Source organism: Canis lupus, chromosome 6 (assembly GCF_048164855.1).
Source record: "Canis lupus baileyi chromosome 6, mCanLup2.hap1, whole genome shotgun sequence".
In the NCBI taxonomy this organism is placed as follows: domain Eukaryota; kingdom Metazoa; phylum Chordata; class Mammalia; order Carnivora; family Canidae; genus Canis; species Canis lupus.
This window is the reverse complement of record NC_132843.1, coordinates 55,908,688-55,929,250: the sequence shown is the minus strand read 5'-3', so window position 1 is coordinate 55,929,250 and position 20,563 is coordinate 55,908,688. Positions and strand designations below refer to the sequence as shown.

At 37.4% G+C, this 20,563-nt stretch overlaps 2 protein-coding genes across 8 annotated transcripts in view; one reads left to right on the top strand and one right to left on the bottom strand.

The window, feature by feature from the left end:
• The window catches only part of ANKRD45 (ankyrin repeat domain 45), a 51,084-nt gene that overhangs the window by 21,754 nt on the left and 8,767 nt on the right, over nt 1-20,563 (top strand). For 6 of the 7 annotated variants that reach the window (XM_072830659.1, XM_072830664.1, XM_072830662.1 and 3 more), the window contains 2 exons: nt 858-1,025; nt 19,830-19,924. In XM_072830659.1, the coding sequence (XP_072686760.1) occupies nt 858-1,025; nt 19,830-19,924 (263 nt within the window). Of the gene's footprint in view, nt 1-857; nt 1,026-4,521; nt 6,358-19,829; nt 19,925-20,563 lie in introns of those variants that run through there. The other variant, XM_072830663.1, reaches the window with a different exon arrangement.
• TEX50 (testis expressed 50) lies at nt 6,356-8,013 on the bottom strand. The gene is made up of 2 exons (XM_072830667.1): nt 7,559-8,013; nt 6,356-6,646 (listed from the first exon to the last, which is right to left on the bottom strand). The coding sequence occupies exons 1-2, from the start codon at nt 7,880-7,882 to the stop codon at nt 6,431-6,433; spliced, it is 540 nt and encodes a 179-aa protein (XP_072686768.1). The 5' UTR covers nt 7,883-8,013; the 3' UTR covers nt 6,356-6,430.

Here is a 20,563-nt window from a genome sequence, read left to right as displayed (position 1 = left end):
ACCTTCACTTTCCTTTATTTTTTAATGGGGCTAACAATACCAACCTCATAGGTTCTTGAAGGGGTTGAATGAAATAGTAGTACATAAAGTGCCCAGTACATAGTAGAGTCAGGACATGTAATCATTCTTTTGCTCAATTCTTCTTGTAGTAGCAATACATGCCTCTTTGGCCAGTTAAATGAGTCATAAATATATCCTGTGGGTAAGTTAAAACAATGAACTTTTGACTTGATTATTTTAAGCCAGTGTGAAAAAATTTTAATGATACCTTCCTTGTTTTTCACCCTCATTGTAGTTGTCTCAGCAAGTCTAAAAAACAACTTTATAATTTGATGGGTCATGATTTCAGTTTTAATTCAAATGATTAATTTCCAAACCAAAGACTTACACAGTTGTCATAATTCATATGATTTTATTGACAATAATGCTAGCATAATTTGAGTTTACTGAAAATCCCTTAGACTAGAGTAATGGGTTTAATTGTGTTCCAAAATATTGCTTCTAGGGAGGTTGCTGTCTTCTTAGAAGATGTTGAAGAGCTCAGACTTCAGGATACCTTGCTGGTATCTTGCATCCATCATTTACTGGCTGTGCTCCTTGGGCAAGTTTTTGGACTTGAGTTTCCTTCTTAACCTCTCTGGACCTCTGTTTCCTCATCTGGAGAGCGAGGATTATGATAGTTCTGACTTCATAGGGTTTTTATGAACTAAATTAGTTTATCATATATAAAGTACTTAGAATAGTGCCTAGCTCACAGTAATTGTTCAAGATTTGAATGTCATTAAGATCTTCTGTTCAGTAAAACAGCCTAAAGCAATAGTCTTATTTGACCTGACCATCTTCATTCTATTTGTTAGGTTACACACTCTTACATTGTGCTGCAGCCTGGGGTCGTTTGGAAACTTTGAAAGCACTAGTGGAGTTGGATGTTGATATAGAAGCTCTGAACTTCCGAGAAGAAAGAGCTCGAGATGTTGCTGCTCGGTATTCCCAGACTGAGTGTGTTGAATTCCTGGACTGGGCAGGTAAGGAGGCCCACAGGTAGTAGTGTAACTGAATTAATGTGAATACACTCCTTGGTAAGTCATACATAGAAACTACCCCAAGTGAGTTGTCACACATGGAAACTTTATTTGTAACAAATAAGGAGATCACAGAGAAAAACTTCCAAAATGGTGACTCCTCAAGCAAGGGTCCATGGGTTTCTTTTATTTAGAGTTAGAATGAATATTTAAAAAGGAGATCCTGGTCATTGTTTGTAGAGGCAAGCATAAGATCCCACATGCACCTTAAGGAACATTCCTGTACATACATTGTATGTTATGTAAATGAGGCTTGTGTTCCTCCTTGGGTGGAGATTTTAGTATTATAATGAGGTAAAGGTAGTTGTCAGTCATTCTAGAAGTCACTCCATGGCACACCGGTGTAGGTGTGCATCAGGGGTTAAGCTCAAACTGGTCTGGGTAGTCTGAGCTAGTTGGATGCCTTGCAGGGCAGTTGCTATCACTTAAGGTGTGGTTTCGATTTCGGTCTGCCTGAGTTAAGAGATAAACTGCAAAGAAGAGATTAAGGGAAAAAGTAGGACAGAGATCTGTGAGGCCAAGCAGGTAGGCGGTAAAGGTCAGGTCTTGGAGTCTGGCTGGTGATAGTAGCAAATGGGCTGAGTGATGGATTTTTTTTTTTCCTGAGTTGTAGGTTATACCATCAACAAAGCAAGAGATGATTAGCATTTTCACCTTTTATCAAGATGTTTTATTTGTACATGGAATCACAGTCACTGTTGGTGATAGTGTGTGATATCTGCCTCTATTTTTCTATTTTGCTATTGCTATTGCCTATATTGTACTTATAGAAACTACATTTTGGAAGTTAGTTGATTGACTAATTTGTAACAATTTTATCAATAATTTCCTATAAGAATATATGTAAGATTTAAATTCAGGGCCATTTTCTAAGAGACTTAGGCAGAGTGGACCATTTTTTTTTTTTAAAGATTTTATTTATTTATTCATGAGAGACACAGAGAAAGAGAGGCAGAGACACAGGCAGAGGACAAGCAGGCTCCATGCAGGGAGCCTGACATGGGATTCGATCCCGGGTCTCCAGGATCATGACCTGGGCTGAAGGTGGTGCTAAACTGCTTTGCCACCTGGGCTGCTCCCCCCCTCCTTTTTGTAAAATGGCATATTTGAGTCATATATATATTTGCTTTCCCAGTTAGATACAATTATAATAATTTAAAAAGACTTCCCAGGGGATCCCTGGGTGGCGCAGCGGTTTGGTGCCTGCCTTTGGCCCAGGGCGCGATCCTGGAGACCCGGGATCGAATCCCACGTCGGGCTCCCGGTGCATGGAGCCTGCTTCTCCCTCTGCCTGTGTCTCTGCCTCTCTCTCTCTGTGTGTGACTATCATAAATTAAAAAAATAAATAAAAAATAAAAAAAATAAAAAGACTTTCCAGGAAAAATTAATCTATAGTATTAGAAATCAGAATAGCAGTTACCTTTCTGGCATGAGGGGAACTTCTAGGGTACAATGTCCTTTCTTTTTTTTTAATATTTATTTATTTATGATAGACAGAGAGAGGCAGAGACACAGGCAGAGGGAGAAGCAGGCTCCATGCAGGGAGCCCGACGTGGGACTCGATCCTGGGTCTCCAGGATCCTGCCCTGGGCTGAAGGCGGCGCTAAACCGCTGAGCCACCCGGGCTGCCCCAATGTCCTTTCTTGATCTGGTAACTGGTTGGTTACATGGTGTATTCATTTGTGAAAATTCATTGAACTGTACATTTATAATTTTTTGCACTTTTCTGCACGTATGTTAATGCTTCACAGGTCAAAAGCTATGTGCTATTTTGAGTTTTAGTGATATTTTGCTTAATGCATTTACACAATCCTGTAGAGAACATAGCTTAGAGATTCCAGGGAGATAATACCTGCGTAACTATGTATGTGTACACACACTGGTTAAAAAAATAGTACTTGTGAAGTTCACAGTGTTCATTTTGCATAGTTCTCCGCATTTATGCTGTCAGCAAGCATTTATTAAATGCCAACCATGATAATAGCATTATTGTAGGTACAACTGGTTGTTCCTGCCCTCTGGACATTTGTTAGGTGAGGGATGATAAGCTATAGACATAATACCAGAAAGACTATAATTAAGGGTTAAAATTAGCAGAGGAGGTGGTCCATGCTATGGGGTGGTCGGAGAATATGAAGTTCGAGCATATTGGAGTTGAGCTGGGCCTTGTAGAATGGGTAGGATCTTAATAGAATAGAAGGGGACAGGGTGTGAGCACAGGCTGAGGGTTGGGAATGAATGTGGCAAATTGGGAGGAGAGTGATGAGACTGCCTTAGTAGAATAGCAAGTCATAATTTGCCAAGGTAGGCTACAGCACAGGTGGAATCATAAAAGAGAAAGTACATGGGCTTTTGAATCAAATTGCTGGAGTTTAAATATTGGTGTCTCCACTTGAAACCTATGTGACCCTGGACAAGGTACTTAAATTCTTTAAACCTTAGTTTATTTTCCAGAAAAAAGGATCCAATAATAGTTCCTAACCTTTTGGGGATTGTTGTGAGGAATGAAATAAGATGATACAAAGCACTTCCCACAAGGCCTGGTGTGTGATCAGCACCTGAAAAATGCTACTGCTGTTATTACAGCCAGATTATACGCTGAAATGCCAGGCTAAGGTGTTTTCATTTCATTTTTGTTGCAATTGGGAGCCACTGAAAGGTTTTATGTAGAAAAGGAAGAAGATGAAAGTGGTATTTAGGAAGATTCATCTGGTAGCAATAAGGAACTTGCTTATCAGTAAAATGAGAAAGGACTGGGAGAACAGATAAAGGAAATTGGAGGAAAATAGCACATTTGGGAAGAAAAAGGTGAGTTATATACCTTGTGGATTATTTTACAGATAATTGTCCACTTGTCTTAAATGTTTTCTAGGGCAATATTTCTAAGAATACTTTCAATTTCATGGTTAGATCTGTAAGTAAAAAGAAAATAACAAATTTAATTGACCTCCCATGAATAGCTATTATAGCTGAAATTCACATTGTGTAATTTAAAATCCATTTTTGAAGAATGACCCATAGTACTTAAAAAAACACAAACCAGGGACAAATTTTACTGTAACTTTTCTGAAAAGGAACAGTTTGGAACTTATGGGTGTGGAGTTCCAGTGGTTTCCTTTTTCCTAATATCCATGTTTAGTTTGGCTCCTTACATTCTTAGGGGTATTATACATAACATTTACTAATAATTGAGATAAAAGGAGACTACAGTACTATAAACTAATATTCTGTTTTCAGATCAGTGATAGAATTGTAAGGATTGGAGCTTCATTGTAATGTAGCTGTGGAATGTCAAAAACACAAACTACTTAAGGAAACACTTAACATTTGTTTAATTCAGCCTAAAGAGAGTTTAAACCACTGCTATTTCTTATTCTAGTAATTAGAGTAGGAGTCACCTGGAGAGGTTTAAGTGATTAAAGACTCCTTATGTTGCCAGATGAACTGGGAAGATTTCCTGGCCCGGAGGCCTCTGCCTCACCCATTCCCGGGATATCATCACAAAGGCTCTTGGTGTCAAGAACAGACCAACCACAACGATTGAGTGGTGCAAGTAGGAAAGTTTATTAAAGTGAGAGTATATTCTTGAGATATGAGCGTAGGTGAGCTCAAGGGAGAGCTGCATGCCCTAGCTTTGGGTCTCTATCTTTTATTGACAGCTCTTAACTAGAGGGTGGAATATTCATTACTTGGGGAGGGGATTTCTTGGGAGCAGAGTTTTGCATATTTTCTTCATTACCTGATCAGGGTTTCTCACCTTCTTTGTCTTGGGCCTGTCTGGTTTAATCCAGCTTCTTATGGGTTTGTTTGGGAATGCTCATGGGACAGGTCTCTAAGTTTCCAGACAGTTGGCCAGGCATCCTGTTTAAAGCCTGTCTACTCCAATACCTACCCTAAAAAGAGTCTCCTCCACACTGTTGATAATTCCGCTATTAAAGATCAATTTCTTTGGATTTTTGAGATTTGGAGACTTTTCAAGAGTTCCCATTAAAATAAATTTGTATCAGTGTTCTTTTAGAGGGAATTGGTTAACAGGTCAGAACTCCAAAGGGTTGGAAGAAACATTTTTGGAGATGTACGAGTAGGGTTGTGCTAAGGGAGATTAGAAGTAAGGAGGAGAGTCTGGAAAATGGAATCATAAATAAACTTAATAATCCACAGTAACCTATGCAGGCACTATTCTATTACTTGTAAAGATTGTAGAATTATGACTGTTTCAATAATTTTTTTTAAAGAATTGTTTTTCAAAAGCTTTTTCCTCCCTTAGGTATTATGGGAAATATGTTTTTCTGGCATTTTCAACATGTTTTAAATCAAATCTTATGTCCTATTCCTCAGATAAGTCTCCCAATTTGTTTGGAAAAAAATATGGTCACCGTACTTATAAAAATTGAGGTGGCTGATCAACAAATGTATGGAGTATGTTCTAAAAATTGAGGTACCTTATCAACCAAAGCCTGATATTTTAAAAATATTAATACTTAATTCACCATTTGCCATAATGAAAATGGAAAATTTTATACTTTTATTTTTACTTTTATTTTTTAGATTTTATTTATTTATTCATGAGAGACACAAAGAGAGGCAGAGACATAGGCAGAGGGAGAAGCAGGCTCCGTGCAGGGGGCCTGATATGGGACTCAATCCCAGGACCCCAGGATCACACCCTGAGCTGAAGGCAGACGTTCAACCACTGAGTAACCCAAGGATCCCAAAAAAATTCATACTTAAAAAAAATTATTCTTTTTCTTAATATTTCCATACTATTTTAGTAATCTGAGATGGGAAATTAAAATTTTTTGTGTGGCCAAAAAATCTGTTCGGGAAAGTAAGAAAAATCACAAATTAATTTTATCTATTTATCTATCTGTCTATCTATCTATCATAGGCTCCATGCCCACGGTGCTTGAACTCATGACGCTGAAATCAAAACCTGAGCTGAGATCTGAAATCAAAACCTGAGCTGAGATTAGGAAATAGGCACTGAGCTATCCAGGCACTTCACAAATATTTAAATCAGAGATTTATTGAAACACTAAATCAAGATTCTATTCTAATTTTGGTTAATGATTAGTAATCTAACACACAAAAAAGAAAAAAACACTTAAACATGAAGAAGTGATTGTATACAATCTTTTTCTTGGTACTTTAGTAAGTATGGATGCTGTTTTAGCTGAATGGGAATAATTTTTCAACCCATACTTCTTTGGAAAGATTCAGTAAAGTTTGTGACAAAAAAAAATTACAAAGGCTCTCAAAGAACCATTTTTATCCTTACATGAGTTGTCTCAACAGATTTCTTGTGTAATCTTCATATTGAACTGAGCTACATTTGCACATGGATAGGTCTAGTATCCCCTGGCTCCTTCTCCTCCTTCATACTTCTTCCTCTTTAGTTTTCGGTGCTTGACTTTCTTAGCTGGAGGATGATGGGACACCTGATTCAGGTACTTGGTCATCATTGATGTTGTGGCCACCAGCCGGCAGAGTATTTGATCAATGTCATAGATGGACTGATTTTCCAGGTCATTACCAAATGTATCTGTGGAGGCTGTTTTTTTCAGCTAAAAGAAGAAAAAGATGATATTACAGATTTTTTTCTTACTGTAGTTCAAATTACATTTGTTTTCTAGATATGTACATTAAACTCTAAACACTACATATTATCTATATAAAAGAAAGGTTACTGTAGAAGAAAGGTGTAAATGCAGAAGAAATGCTCTTTTGTATATGCTCCCTTATAAATTTATAGCAATCATTCTCACCATCAACAAGCATTTAATATGTGCTTTTTATAAGAGCATTCTGCTGAAAGAAATTACTTGAATATTAGTTAAATGTTTTCTCCTTACTAAGCAGCCTCAATGTATAATGCAATCAAATCATAGTAATTTTATAAATATCTAATTCTTGTGAAGGTCAATGAGCTTTTAAGATTGCCTCAAAATACAGTGCCATTGGCAAAATGGGAAATTAGTTTAAGAGTACCATTTCCCAGAAAATTATCCTAACATTAGAAATTAGTTTACAGTCTATTTAAAAAAGGAAAATATATGTAACTTTGACATATTTATCTTTCTCAGATAGATCTGGAAAGGACTTAACAGATCTTTCATCCAGATATTTCATTTTATGGATGAGGCAGTGGAGAAAGATTGAATGACTTATACCTATGGCCCCAGACAGATAATGTCATCTCCTACCCATTCTACTCATTATTGCTTACTACATTCCTGATATATTTTGTAACTTGAGAGAGGATGAACTATATTAAGGACTTTCTAATTCAATACACATTTGTTGAGCCCCTAGTATGTGCAAGATACTGTACTACATGTTGAAGGGTGAGTGGTGGGGGGCAAGGAGGTGTTACAAAGAGAAATAAGACATGCTACTTTCCCTCAAAGAAGCTGATAATCTTATGTTTTAAAGTCCTAAGTATTTTATAACTATTACTATTTGCATTACTAATTCACCTTTTTTTGATGTTTTTTCCATTTCATCCACAGGTAATGCACAGATAAAACAGACAAGATTAAAAAGAGAGCTTGTACTAAAATATAAAGGAGATGTAAAGAACCCTGAAATATATCCATATTAGCAAAATTACAGCATAGTTTGTCCAGAGGGTAAGGTAGACAGTGAGATGGAGAAGGCTTAACTTTCAGATAATGCATTTCTTCTGGAAAAATCTCCCATCCGACCTTTGTCCAGATTGTTCCATCACAAATGCAGAAGCTCTCCCTAAGGAAGCAGATAAACAACAGAGAAAATGTCAGGGATAGTCCTTGAATGGACATCCTTCGCAATTGGGGAAAAAAAATCGATAGCCAAAAAATTGGTCACAGAGCAGGATTGCTCTGGGAATCAGTTAATATGGTGCTCCACTCAACATTTAAGATCCTAGTCAGCAAATATACATTGATGATGTTATAATGATATAACATCATCAGTCATAGTGATTCAGGGATAAATTTAGTGATGTCATAAAGAACTACATTGGAACTAAAAGGTGTCACCTAGCCAATTACTGGGTTTCTTTTTTCTTTCCTTTTCTTTTCTTTTCTTTCCTTTTCTTTTCTTTTCTTTTCTTTTCTTCTTTTCTTTTCTTTTCTTTCTTTTCTTTTCTTTCTTGTATTTTTGAGTAATTTCTACACCCAACATGGGGCTTGAACTCACAACCCCAAGAGTAAGGGTTGCATGCTCCACCAACTGAGCCAGCCAGGTACTCTTACTGGGTGTTTTAGGGGTATTTTTCCTCGCCTTTTTCTAGAATGTTTTGAACTTTCTCCCTTTTCTGAAAAATAAAGACTTTACTAATATTTTGCTTGCTAATAAATTCTGTAATCATATTAACAGAGTTTTTGTGGAAATAATTTACCTATACCTCCTTCAAGCTTTCTGAGGTATGGCAGTTTTATATCTACTTAAAAAGTTGCTACAGCCATACCATTTCACACAATTTAGCATCTGCTTCTATTTTTTTTCACTCTGGAATGTCCTTCCCTTTAAATAGTTAAGCAAATATTGAGTCCCTTCCTCCTTTAACCTATGTCCCTTTGGTGGCAATGTGGTACTGTCAGATAGTGGGTGAGGGGTGGGAAATTTGGTATGGGTGATAAAAAGATAAGACATGGACCCTGCCTTTAATGAGCTTACAATCTACAGGTAGAAGCAAAAAACAAGATAGTAAAAATTACAAGACAGACTAAACTAGAGCTAGCTCAAACTATAATCGAGTAATGGTTGTAAGAGCAATGGGTTCTACTTGGGGAAATCAGAAATTTCATAGAATAGTATTTGAGTAAGCTTTGAGGAATGAGTAGAATTTTAGAAGATGGCAATGCAGAGAGGGCATCTTAGGTCGAGGAAACATAATAGAGAAATTCTTTGTCAACATTTATATAGCAAATATTTATTGAGTACCTCTGTGTGCTAATACTGTTCTAGGACCTGAGAGTATATGCACGACCTGGTGCAAAACTAGAATCTTTATGTTCCTGAAGTTTATGTTCCTACTTTCTGGTAGGGAGACCCACAAAATACACCTGTCTAAATCTATAGATTTATGAAGTGCTACTAAGAGTAGAGTGGTAAGGGGGTTATAAAGTTGCCAGCAAGTGAATGAGTGAATGTATGTTCCTTTATGGAGGGCAAGCAGGAAAGACCTACTCTGATAAACTAATGTCTGAGCAGAGACCTGAGGAACTGAAAGAGTGAGCCATGTTGACAGGTAGCAATGTTCCTCTGTAAATAATGAGTAGACTCTCTGGATGACTGTTGGAAGGGACAGAGTTAGAAAGGTACTTTGTGGCTAGATGGATATCTGAGGGCTCTGTGTTTTATTCAGTAGTCAGTAGAGAGTCATTTGTAGAGTTTTGAGGAGAGGAGTGACGTAATAAACTTACTGGGTGGTTTACTGTGTCCCAGGCACTTGAATGCATCATACTTCATTTTGTTTAGTCCTTACAACAATCCTATGAGGACTGTACTATAATGCTTCCATTTTATAGGTGAAACATAGAGAGGTTAAGGTATTACTGTGGTCTGAATGTGTTCCCCCCACTCCCAATTCATATGTTGAATACTAATGCCCAATGTGATAGTTAATTAGGAGGGGTAAGGCCTTTGGGAGGTGCTTAGGATATGAGGGTGGAACCCTCACGAATAAGATTAGCATCCTTATAAGAGTTCCCACAGAGCTTCCTAGCCCCTTTCACCATGTGAAGACATAGTGAGAAGGTTCCAGCTATGAAGAAGAGGGCTCTCATCAGACCACAATCATGTTGTTGCCTTGATCTTGGATTTCTCAGTCTCCAGATCTGTGAGAAATGAATTTCTATTGTTTGTAATCTACCCAGTCGGTGGTGTTTTGCTATAGCAGCCTGAATACACTATATGGGTATGGTGGCATTAAGAGGATGCTGGAATAAACTCCTTTCTCTACCAAGCCCTCCAAATAAACATATGTTCTCAATAAAATCAGTGTGCTTGTTATACAAATGCAGTTTCATGACAAGTCCTTTAGTCTCATCTTTTGACTAATTCCTCCAGCCTGTATTGGAATTCTGCAACTACCACCAACTCTAGGTTACCCAAATAGTGGAGCCAAAATCTAAACCTTGGATTCAAGTTTAGGAATTAATTTTGCTTGCAATGTGAATGATGGATTTGAAGCTGTGAAGAGCTGGAAGCAAGAATAGTAGTTAACTGGTTCCTATACATGAATATTACTCCCAGAGCATCTGGGTGGCTTGGTCGAATGTCCCAACTCTTGATCTTGGCTTGGGTCTTGATCTCAGAGTTGTATGTTTTGAATTCTGTGTTGGGCTCCATGCTGGGCATGGAGTCTACTTAAAAAACAAACAAACACAAAAAAAAAACAAAAAAACTGTTCCCGATGTGGGTCTGAATTTGACCTCCTTTATTATGTCCACTTTACATATAGATAAATGAGGCTTAGGTACTACAGATGACACAGTTGAGTGTTACAGTGATTTTTTTTTAAGTTTTTATTTCAATTCCAGTTAACATACAGTGTATATTATTTTTTTGTTTGTTTTTTTCATACAGTGTATATTAGTTTCTGATGTACAATTTAGTGATTCAGCACTCCCCATAATACCCAGTGCTTATCCCGACAAACACTCTACTCAGTCCCCATCACCTATTTCATCCATCCCCCTAACCACCTTCCCTCTGGTAACCATCAGCTTGTTCTCTATAGTTAAGAGTCATTTCTTGGTTTGTCTCTCTCTTTTTTCCCCTTTGCTCCCTTATTTTGTTTCTTAAATTCCACATAGAAGCAAAATCATATGGCATTTTCTTTTTCTGATTGACTTATTTCGCTTAGCATAATACTCTCTAGCTCCATCCACATCCTTGCAAATGACAAGATTACATTCTTTTTTAAGGTTAAATAATATTTCATTGTATATATAATGAAATATATATATACGTATATATACACATATATATTTATATGTGTATATATACACACACACACACACACACACACCACGTCAGTATAGTTGTCTATCAGGTGATAGATAGTTGGGCTGTTTCTGTAGTTTGGCTGTTGTAGATAATGCTGCCATAAACATCCGGGTGCACATATATCCCTTTGAATTAGTATTGTATTCTTTGGGTAAATACCTAGTACTGCATTGCTTGGTCATAGAGTAGTTCTATTTTTAATTTCCTGAGGAACCTCCATAGTGTTTGTCAGAGTGGCTGCACCAGTTTGCATTCCCATCAACAGTGTAGGAGGGTTCCCCTTTCTCCACGTTCTCACCAACACCTGTTGTTTCTTGTGTTGTTAATTTTAGTCATTCTGACAGGTGTGTGGTGGTGGTATCTCATTGTGGCTTTGATTTGTATTTTCCTGATGATGAGTGATATGGAGCATCTTTTCATGTGCCTGTTGGCCATCTAGATGCGTTTTTGGAGAAATGTCTGTTCATGTCTTCATGTTTTTTGGGTATTAGCTTTGATAAGTTTGTACAGATTTTGGGTACTGTTTATCAGAGATGTTAATTGCAAATATCTTCCCCCATTCCATAGGCTGCCTTTTAGTTTTGTTGATTGTTTCCTTCCCTCTGCAAAAGCTTTTTATCTTGACGAAGTCCAAATAGTTTATTTTTGCTTTTGTTTCCCTTGCCTCTGGTGATGTGTCTAGTAAGAAGTTGCTATAGCCAACGTCAAAGAGGTTACTGCCTATGCTCTCCTCTAGAGTTTTACTGGTTTCCTGACTTACATTTAGGTCTTTCATCCATTTTGAAGTTATTTTTGTTTACGGGGTAAGAAAGTGGTCCAGTTTTATTCTTTTGCATATTGCTGTCCAGTTTTCCCAGCACCATTTGTTGAGGAGACTGTCTTTTTTCTATTGACTATTCATTCCTTTGTCAAAGATTAATTGATCATATAATTTTGGGTTCATTTCTGAGTTTTCTATTGTGTTCTACTGATCTGTGTGTCTATTTTTGTGCCAGTACCATACTATTTTATAATATAACCTGAAGTCGAGAATTGTGATGTTTCCAACTTTGCTTTTCTTTTTTAAGGTTACTTTGGCTATTCAGGATCTTTCATGGTTCCATACAAATTTTAGGATTGTTTGTTCTAGCTCTGTTGGTATTTTGATAGGGATTGCATTAAATGTGTAGATCACTTTGGGTAGTATAGACATTTTAACAATATTTGTTCTTCTATTCCATGAGAATGGAATGTTTTTCTATTTATTTGTGGCATCCTCAATTTCTCCCATCAGTGCTTTATAGTTTTCAGAGTACTGGTCTTTCACCTCTTTGGTTAGGTTTATTTCTAGATATCTAATGGTTTTTGGTACAGCTGTAAATGGGATTTATTCCTTAATTTGTCTTTCTGCAGCTTCATTATTGGTGTATAGAAATACAAGAGATTTCTGGATATTGTTTTGGTATCCTATGAATTTTCAGAATTCGTGTATCAGTTCTAGCAATTTTTGGTGCAGTCTTTTCTCTAGAGAGTATGTTGTCATCTGCAGATAGTTAAAGTTTGACTCCTCTGTGCCAATTTGGATGCCTTTCATTTCTTTTTGCTGTCTGATTGCTGTGGCTAGGACTTCCAGTACTATGTTAAATAACAGTGGTGATAGTAGACATCCTTGTCATGTTCCTGACCATAAAGAAAAAGCTCTTAGTTTTTTCCCATGATACTAGTTGTAGGTTTTCATATGTGGCCTTTATTATGCTGAGTTTTTTTTCCCACTAGCCCTACTTTGTTGAGAGTTTTTATCATGAATGGATGTTGTACTTTGTTAAATGCTTTTTATGCACCCAGGATCATATGATTCTTATCCTTTTATTAATGTGGTATATCACATTGATTGATTTGCAAATATTGAATCACTCTTGCAGCCCAGGAATAAATCTCACTTGATTTGTTCACAAATTCTACAAAACATTTAAAGAAAAGATAGAAAATAAAGGAAAACTTCCAAATTTATTCTATGAGGCCATGATTGGTGGTAGTGAGTGATTCTTTTAATGTACTGTTGGGTTCTGTTTGCTAGGATTTTATTGAGAACTTTTGCATCCATGTTCATCAAGGATATTGGCCTATAGTTTTCATTTTAGGGGAGTCTTTATCTGGTTTTGGCATCAGTAATGCTGGCCTCATAGAATAAATTTGGTTTTTCTTTTCTGTTTTTTTTTGGAATAGTTTGAGAAGAATAGGTATTAACTCCTCTTTAAATATTTAGTAGAATTTGTGAAGCTATTTGGCACTGGACTTTTGTTTATTGGGAGTTTTTATTACTGATTCAGTTTTTTTGCTGTTATGGGTCTGTTCAAGTTTTCTATTTCTTCTCATTTTAGTTTTGGTAGTTTATATGTTTCTAGGAATTTATCCATTTCTTTTAGGTTGTCCAATTTGTTGGGATATAGTTTTTCATACTCTTCTCTTATAATTGTATTTCTGTGGTGTTGGTTATTATTTCTCCTCTCTTGTTCATGAGTTTATTTATTTGGGTCCTTTTCTTTTTGATAAGTCTGGGGTTATAAATTTTAATTCTTTGAAAAAATGAACTCCTGGTTTCATTGATTTGTTTTATTGTGTTTTTTATAGCTTCCATATCATTTATTCCTGCTCTAATCCTTATTATTTTCTTCTTTCTGCTGGCTTTGGGCTTCCTTTCTTTTTTTTTTTTCTCTAGCTCCTTTAGGTGTAAGGTTAGGTTGTTTATTTGAGATTTTTTTTTTTTTCTTTTTGAGATTTTTGTTTCTTGAGATAGGCTTGTATTGCTGTATATTTCTCTCTCAGGACTGCTTTTGCTGCATCCCAGATATTTTGGACCATTGTGTTTTCATTTTCATGTGTTTCCATGTATTTTTTAAATTTCTTCTTTGATTTCCTGGTTGACTCATTCATCGTTTAGTAGCATGTTGTTTAGCCTCTGTGTATTTGTGATCTTTCCAAATTTTTCTTGTGGTTGACGTCAGTTTCATAGTATTGTAGTCAGAAAATATACATGGTATGATCTCAGTCTTTTTGTACTTGTAGAGTCCTGATTTGTGACTCAGTATGTGATCTATTCTGGAGACTATACCATGTGCACTTGAAAAAAATATGTAGTCTGCTGTTTTAGGATGGAATGTTCTGAATATGTCTGTTAATTCCATCTGGTCCAGTATGTCATTTGAAGCCATTATCTCCTTGTTGTATTTCTGTTTAGATGACGTGTGCATTGATGTAAAAGGGGTGTTAAAGTCCCATGCTATTATTGTATTATCATCAATTAGCTCCTATGTTTGTTATTGTTTTATGTATTTGGGTGCACCCATACTGGATGCATACATATTTATAATTATTAGGTCTTCTTGTTGATTTATCCCCTTTGTTATGATACAGTGCCCTTCTTCATCTCTTGTTACAGTCTTCATTTTAAAGCCTAGTTTTCCATATAAGTATTGCTACTCTGGCTCTCTTTTGACATGCATTGGCATGATAAATCGTTTACCATCCCCTCACTTTCAATCTACAGGTTTCTCTTGTAGGCAGCATATAGATTTTTTTATATTCATTCTGATACCCTATGTTTTTTTTATTGGAGCATTTAGTCCATTTACATTCAGAGTAATTCTTTTTTTTTTAAAGATTTTTATTTGTTTATTCATGAGAGACACAGAGAGAGGCAGAGACATAGGCAGAGGGAGAAGCAGGCTCCATGCAAGGAGCCCCATGTGGGACTCAATCCTGGAACCCCAGGATCACGCGCTGAACTGAAGGCAATCAGCTGAGCCACCCAGGCATCTCCATTTAGAGTAATTATTGATAGATTTATATTTAGTGCCATTTTATTACTTGTTTTGTCATTGTTTCTGGAGATTTTCTCTGCTTCTTTCTTTTCTTTGCCACTTTTAGTTTTTCCTTTCCACTCAAAGAGTCCCCTTTAATATTTCTTGCAGTGCTGGTTTAGTGGTCACAAACTCCTTTAGTTTTTCTTTCCTTCTCTTCTGAATGATAGCCTTGCTGGATAGAATATTCTTGACTACATATTTTTCCCAATCAGCACTTTGAATATATCATGCCACTCCTTTCTGGCTTGCCATGTTTTTGTTGAGAAATCTGTAGCCTCCCTTACAGGTCTTCCCTTGCAAGTTAAGGACTTCTTTTGTCCTGCTGCTTTTAATATTTTTTCTATTTTTCTTTTTTTGTTTTTAAAAATATTTTATTTATTTAATTTGAGAGAGATAGAGAGAGCATAAGGAGGGGGAATGGCAGGGAGAGGGGGAAGCAGATTCCCTGCAGAGCAAGGAGCCTGATGTGGGACTCAATTGCAGGACCGTGGGATCATGACCTGAGCCAAAGGCAGATGCTTAAGTCACTGAGCCACCCAGGTGCCCCAAGATTTTTTCTTTATCACTGTATTTTGCAAATTTAATTACAATGTCTTGATGTTGGCCTGCTTTTGTCGATGTTGGTGGGAGTTCTCTATGCCTCCTGGATCTGGATAGATGTTTCCTTTCCCAGATTAGGGAAGTTTTCTATTATTATTTCTTCAAATAAATTCCCCCCCCCCTTATCCCTCTCTTTTTATAGGACCTGTAATCCAGATGTTTTACTTTTGATGGAGTCACTCAGTCCCCTAAGTCTATTCTCATGTTCCATAATTCTTTCTGTCTTTTGTTCAGCTTCCTTATTTTCCATTATTTTGTCTTCTATATCACTAACTCTTATGTTTCTTCTAGCTTTGTGTCCATTGTCTCAAGCCTGTTTCCAATCTCAACGATTGCATTTCTCATTTCTGACAGATTCTTTTTAACCCTATTATTTCAGTGTTAGGGGTCTCCCTGAAGTCTTCCATTCTTTTCTCAAGTCCAATGAGTATCCTTATGATGTTGCTTTAAATTCGCCATCAGACACGTTACTTATGTTTCGCTTAGATCTCTGTGACTTTATCTTGATCTTTCATGTGGGGTGAATTCTTCCATCTTGGCACTTTGTCTAAGTCTCTGCCACCGCCTTCTTCAGTGTGGCCTCTTTTCTTGCTTTAGTCATAGAATTTGTTCTGTCAGTCTTCAGGTTCATTTCTTAGGTATTTAGGATGATTGTTATCTAGCTGTATTTGTGGGACAAGGTGAGCCTAGGGTGGTTCTATTCTGCTACCATCTTCCTCTGTAGAGTGATCTTTTTAAGTCTCTCAAAAACTCCTTTGTGAAGTTTCATGAGATTGTGTATGCTGATCATGGTAGGCTGGGTAAGGGCCCCCAAAGATATCCAGGTCCTAATTTCTGGAACTTGTGAATGTTATAAGGCAAAATGGACTTTGCAGATATGATTAAGGATTTGGAGATTGAGAGATTCTCCTGCTGGCCTCTAAGTATAATCACAAATGTCCTTATGAGAAGGAAATAGATGTTTGACATGACAAGAAAGTGATGTGACTAGAAGCAGAGAGTGGCACCGTGTACTTTGAAGGTCTTGGGAGGGGCCATAATCTGAAGAAAACAGAAAATTGCTAGAAGCTGAAAAAGACAAGAGATAGGTTTTCCCTTCAGGCCTCTAGTAGGAGTCAGCCCTGTCTATGCTTGACTTTAGTCCAGTGAAACCAATCTCAGACTTCTGGCACCTAGAAGTGTAAAATAATACATTAGTGTCTTAAGACATCAAGTCTGATCATTTGTTTTAGTAGCCATAGGAAACTAATACAGATTTTGGCACCTGGAATTGAGGTGCAGCTGTAACAAATACTTGAAAGTGGAAGTAGCTTTGGATTTGGGTAATGAGTAGTTGGAAGAGTTTTGAGGTGCAAAATAGAAAAAGGTAGGTCACCTTGAGCAAACTGTTGATAGAAACACAGATGTTAGGGATGCTGCTGGTGAGGCTCAAAAGGAAATGAGGAGCATGTTAGTAGAAAATAGATGAAGGACAATCATGGCAGAGAGCTGGGCTGAATCCTGTCCTGTCCTTATGTCAGAAGCAGAACTTGTAAGTGGGGAACTTGGACATTCAGCTAAAGGGATTTCCAAGCAAAGTGTTGAAAGCATGACCTGGTTTCTTCTTGTTGCTTATAGTAAAATGTGAGGGGGAGAAGATAAATTGAGGAAAAAACTGTTATGTAAAAGGGAAATGGGACTTGATGATTTGGGAAATTCTCAGCCTATCCAGGTAGTAGAAGTGCTAGTATTAGGAGATTCACTGTTGGGAAAGTATGTTCTGGAGAAAAAGCAAGGATGTGGCTGGACAGTGTTTTGTGGATGTTGAAGAGATTGGGTGTGTAATTTATGGCTCCCCTCAATTATCTTAGCAGATGTCAGAAATAGAAATGGGATTATCCAATGACCCGTGGAGGAGCCTCTTGTTTAATGGAATGAGTCTCTGTGGTCTGCAGGATACTCACAGCATTTTTTGAAAATGTTATACCAGTAAGAATGTTGTCAATTTGAACAAAGGGAAGATAGAGAAAACAAAAAGAAAAAAACCTACTGGACTTCCAAAACCATAGAGGCAGGAGGTGGACTGATGAAGCTATTCAGCTGCGAACACACACTATGTTTTCTAAAAAAGGATGATTGTGGCTGGAGCCACAGGTCAAGAGGATGGAGCCTTCTGCCACAAGGGTTACTCCTAGGTCTTGACAGCTAATAGGATTTGCCCTGTGGGATTTCAAAATTGCTTGGGACTGATAATTTCCATTTTCCTTCCACTTTCTCCCTTTCTGAATGGCAGTGTCTACAACTCTTATTCTGTGCCTGTCCCATCATTGTATGTTGGGAGTGGAGAACTCATAAGTCTTCAGGTGGAGAGGAATTTTACTCCAGGATGATGGATCACACCAAAATGTCACCCATAGCTTGTTTAGATGATTTAGATGATGAGATTTGAGACTTTGGAAGTGATGATATTTAGATGAGCATTTGGACATGGGTTGATGTTGTAATGGGTTGAGATTTTTGGATGTTGGGATGGGGTAAATGTATTTTGTGTGTGGGATAGATGTTAATTTGAGGGCAGGCTGTGATGAGCTGAAAAATGGCTATCAAATATATCTAGGTCATTATCCCTGGAACTTGTGAATGTTACTTCATATGGCAAAAGGGATTTTGTAGATCCTTCAGTTAAGGATGGGGAGATTATTCTGGATTATCAAGGTGAGACCTAATGTACTTTGAAGATGGAGGAAAGAGCTACCAGTCAAGGATACAGGTCACTACTAGAGGTTGAAAAGGGCAAGAAGATGGGTTTTCCCTTTAGGCCCCTCAGGAGGAATCAGCCTTGCCAACACCTTGACTTTAGCCTATTGATGTTGATTTCAAACTTCTGGACTCTAGAACTGTGAGAGAATAAATTTGTGTTGTTATAAGCCACCAAAATATGTGGCAATTTGTTACAGCAGCCACAGGAAGCAAATACATCAACCTTTAAGTTAATTTGGGACTAATCTATAATTTATAATAGTCAGTTGTTCCATCTAGGTATATGATAAGCCTTTCCATTTATTTGAGTCTTGTATTTTTCTCAAAGTGTAATTTTATTCAAAAAGTTCTTGCAGATTTTGTGATGACATTACTATGGGTGCTATAATGAATGGAATTATTTTAAACTTTTTTTAACTTTTTAAAAAAGATTTTATTTATTTATTCATGAGAGACAGAGAAGGAAAGGCAGAGACATAGGCAGAGGGAGAAGCAAGCTCCCCGCAGGAAGCCTGATGCGGGCGGGACTCAATCCCTGGTCTGGGGATCACACCCTGAGCCAAAGGCAGACACTCAACCACTGTGCCACTCAGGCATCCCTGTGTTTTGTTTTGTTTTGTTTTGTTTTGTTTTTAAAGAGAAAAGCTGTGTGCCTGCTTGGCTCAGTTGGAGGGGCATGCAGCTCTTGATCATGGATTCAGACCCCATGTTGGGTGTAGACATTACTTAATAAATAAGTACTTAAAAAAAGATAAAAGATATTTTTGAATTTATTTTAAAGGATCACAAAGGGTAAGCAAGTGACAGCTTATCTATTGGGAATGATTTTTTTGTTCTTTTCTCTAGAGTAGATATTTTAATGAATATGGTCTCTTTGGGATTAGGTGTCACATTTTTTAAAAAGATTTATTTATTTGAGAGAGAGAGAGAGAGAATGCGAGTGCGTAAGTGGAGAGGAGGAGCAGAGGGAGAGGGAGAAGCAGGCTCCCCACTGAGCAGGGAGCCCCCGTGTGGGGCTTGATCCCAGGACCCTGAGATCATAATCTGAGCTAAAGGCAGATGCTTAACCAACTGAGCCACCCAGGTGCCCCAGGTATAACATTTAATATTTATTTGTCTTCAAAATTTTAGCACAATTTTAGGAATACAGTGAGTGTCCCAAAGTGCTGTGCTAGTTGAGTATTATATATCTTGAAATTCAGTGAAAATAACCTTAACAAATCTTCTGCACACAGTCTTTTTTTTTCTTTTAAGATTTTAAAATGTATTTACTTGAGAGAGAGCAAGTGAGGGAGAGAGCACAAGGACAGGGGCAGGCAAAGGGAAAATGAGAAGCAGACTCCTTGCTGAACAGAGAGCCCAGTCCTGGGGGCACTTAATTGCAGGACCCTGGGATCATGACCTAAGCTGAAGCAGATGCCTAACTGATTGAGCACCCAGGTGCCCATTCTATACACAGTATTTATAAAGTATTTATAAACTCTGAATATGTAATAGTACCTTGTAAGTAGTTGAGCATATCTTTTAGTCTTTGTCTTATTATTGGCATTTTATTGTCGTATTCCTTCAGATGCAAGACTGGCTCTGAAAAAATATATTGCAAAGGTCTCCACAGCTGTTACAGACACAGAAAAGGGACCAGGGAAACTCTTTAAGGAAGACAAGGTACTGCATTCTGACTATTGTTTGTTCAGAAGTCTTTTGAGATTTTTGCCTTACATCTTTAATTTCTATACTAATGCTCTAGAGGTAGGTGGTGGTCCTTACTGCTGTCTTCTCCTTCCCTCCCTTCCCACTTTCCTCCTGCCCTCCCTTTCTCTCTTCTTCCTTCCTTTACTTCTTCCTTAGTAAACTACTAGTAAGAGATAGACTGATAAAAATTAAATGTAATAATATTAAAGAGTGACATATAGATGTATGTGCTAAGTATTACACTCAACAACATGAATACTTTTTAAAAAAAATTATTTATTTTTTTTGAGAGAGAGAGAGAATGCACAAGCAAGGGGGAGGGGCAGAGGGAGAGGGAGAGAGTTTTAAGCAGACTCTGTATGCTGAGTGTGGAGCCTGATGTGGGACTTGATCTTACGACCCAGAGATCACCATCCTAAGATCATGACCGGAGCTGAAACCAAGGGAGAGGTGCTTAACTGAATGCGTCACCCACGTACCCAAATGTGAATCCATTTTTGAAATGGATTGTTGAATGAATGAAGGAAAAAAAAATCACCAAAGACTGTAGAGATTTTCATGAATGTCAAAACCAAGCAAAATAAAACTATATTGTTTAGGGATTCCTACACA

Bases quoted from the DNA above. Each gene is read 5' to 3' on its own strand.
- TEX50 (XM_072830667.1), bottom strand. From the start codon at position 7,882: ATGTCCATTCAAGGACTATCCCTGACATTTTCTCTGTTGTTTATCTGC. The intron at 6,647-7,558 runs GTGAATTAGTAA...TTCTTCTTTTAG, and splicing joins GGAAAAAACATCAAAAAAAG to CTGAAAAAAACAGCCTCCAC.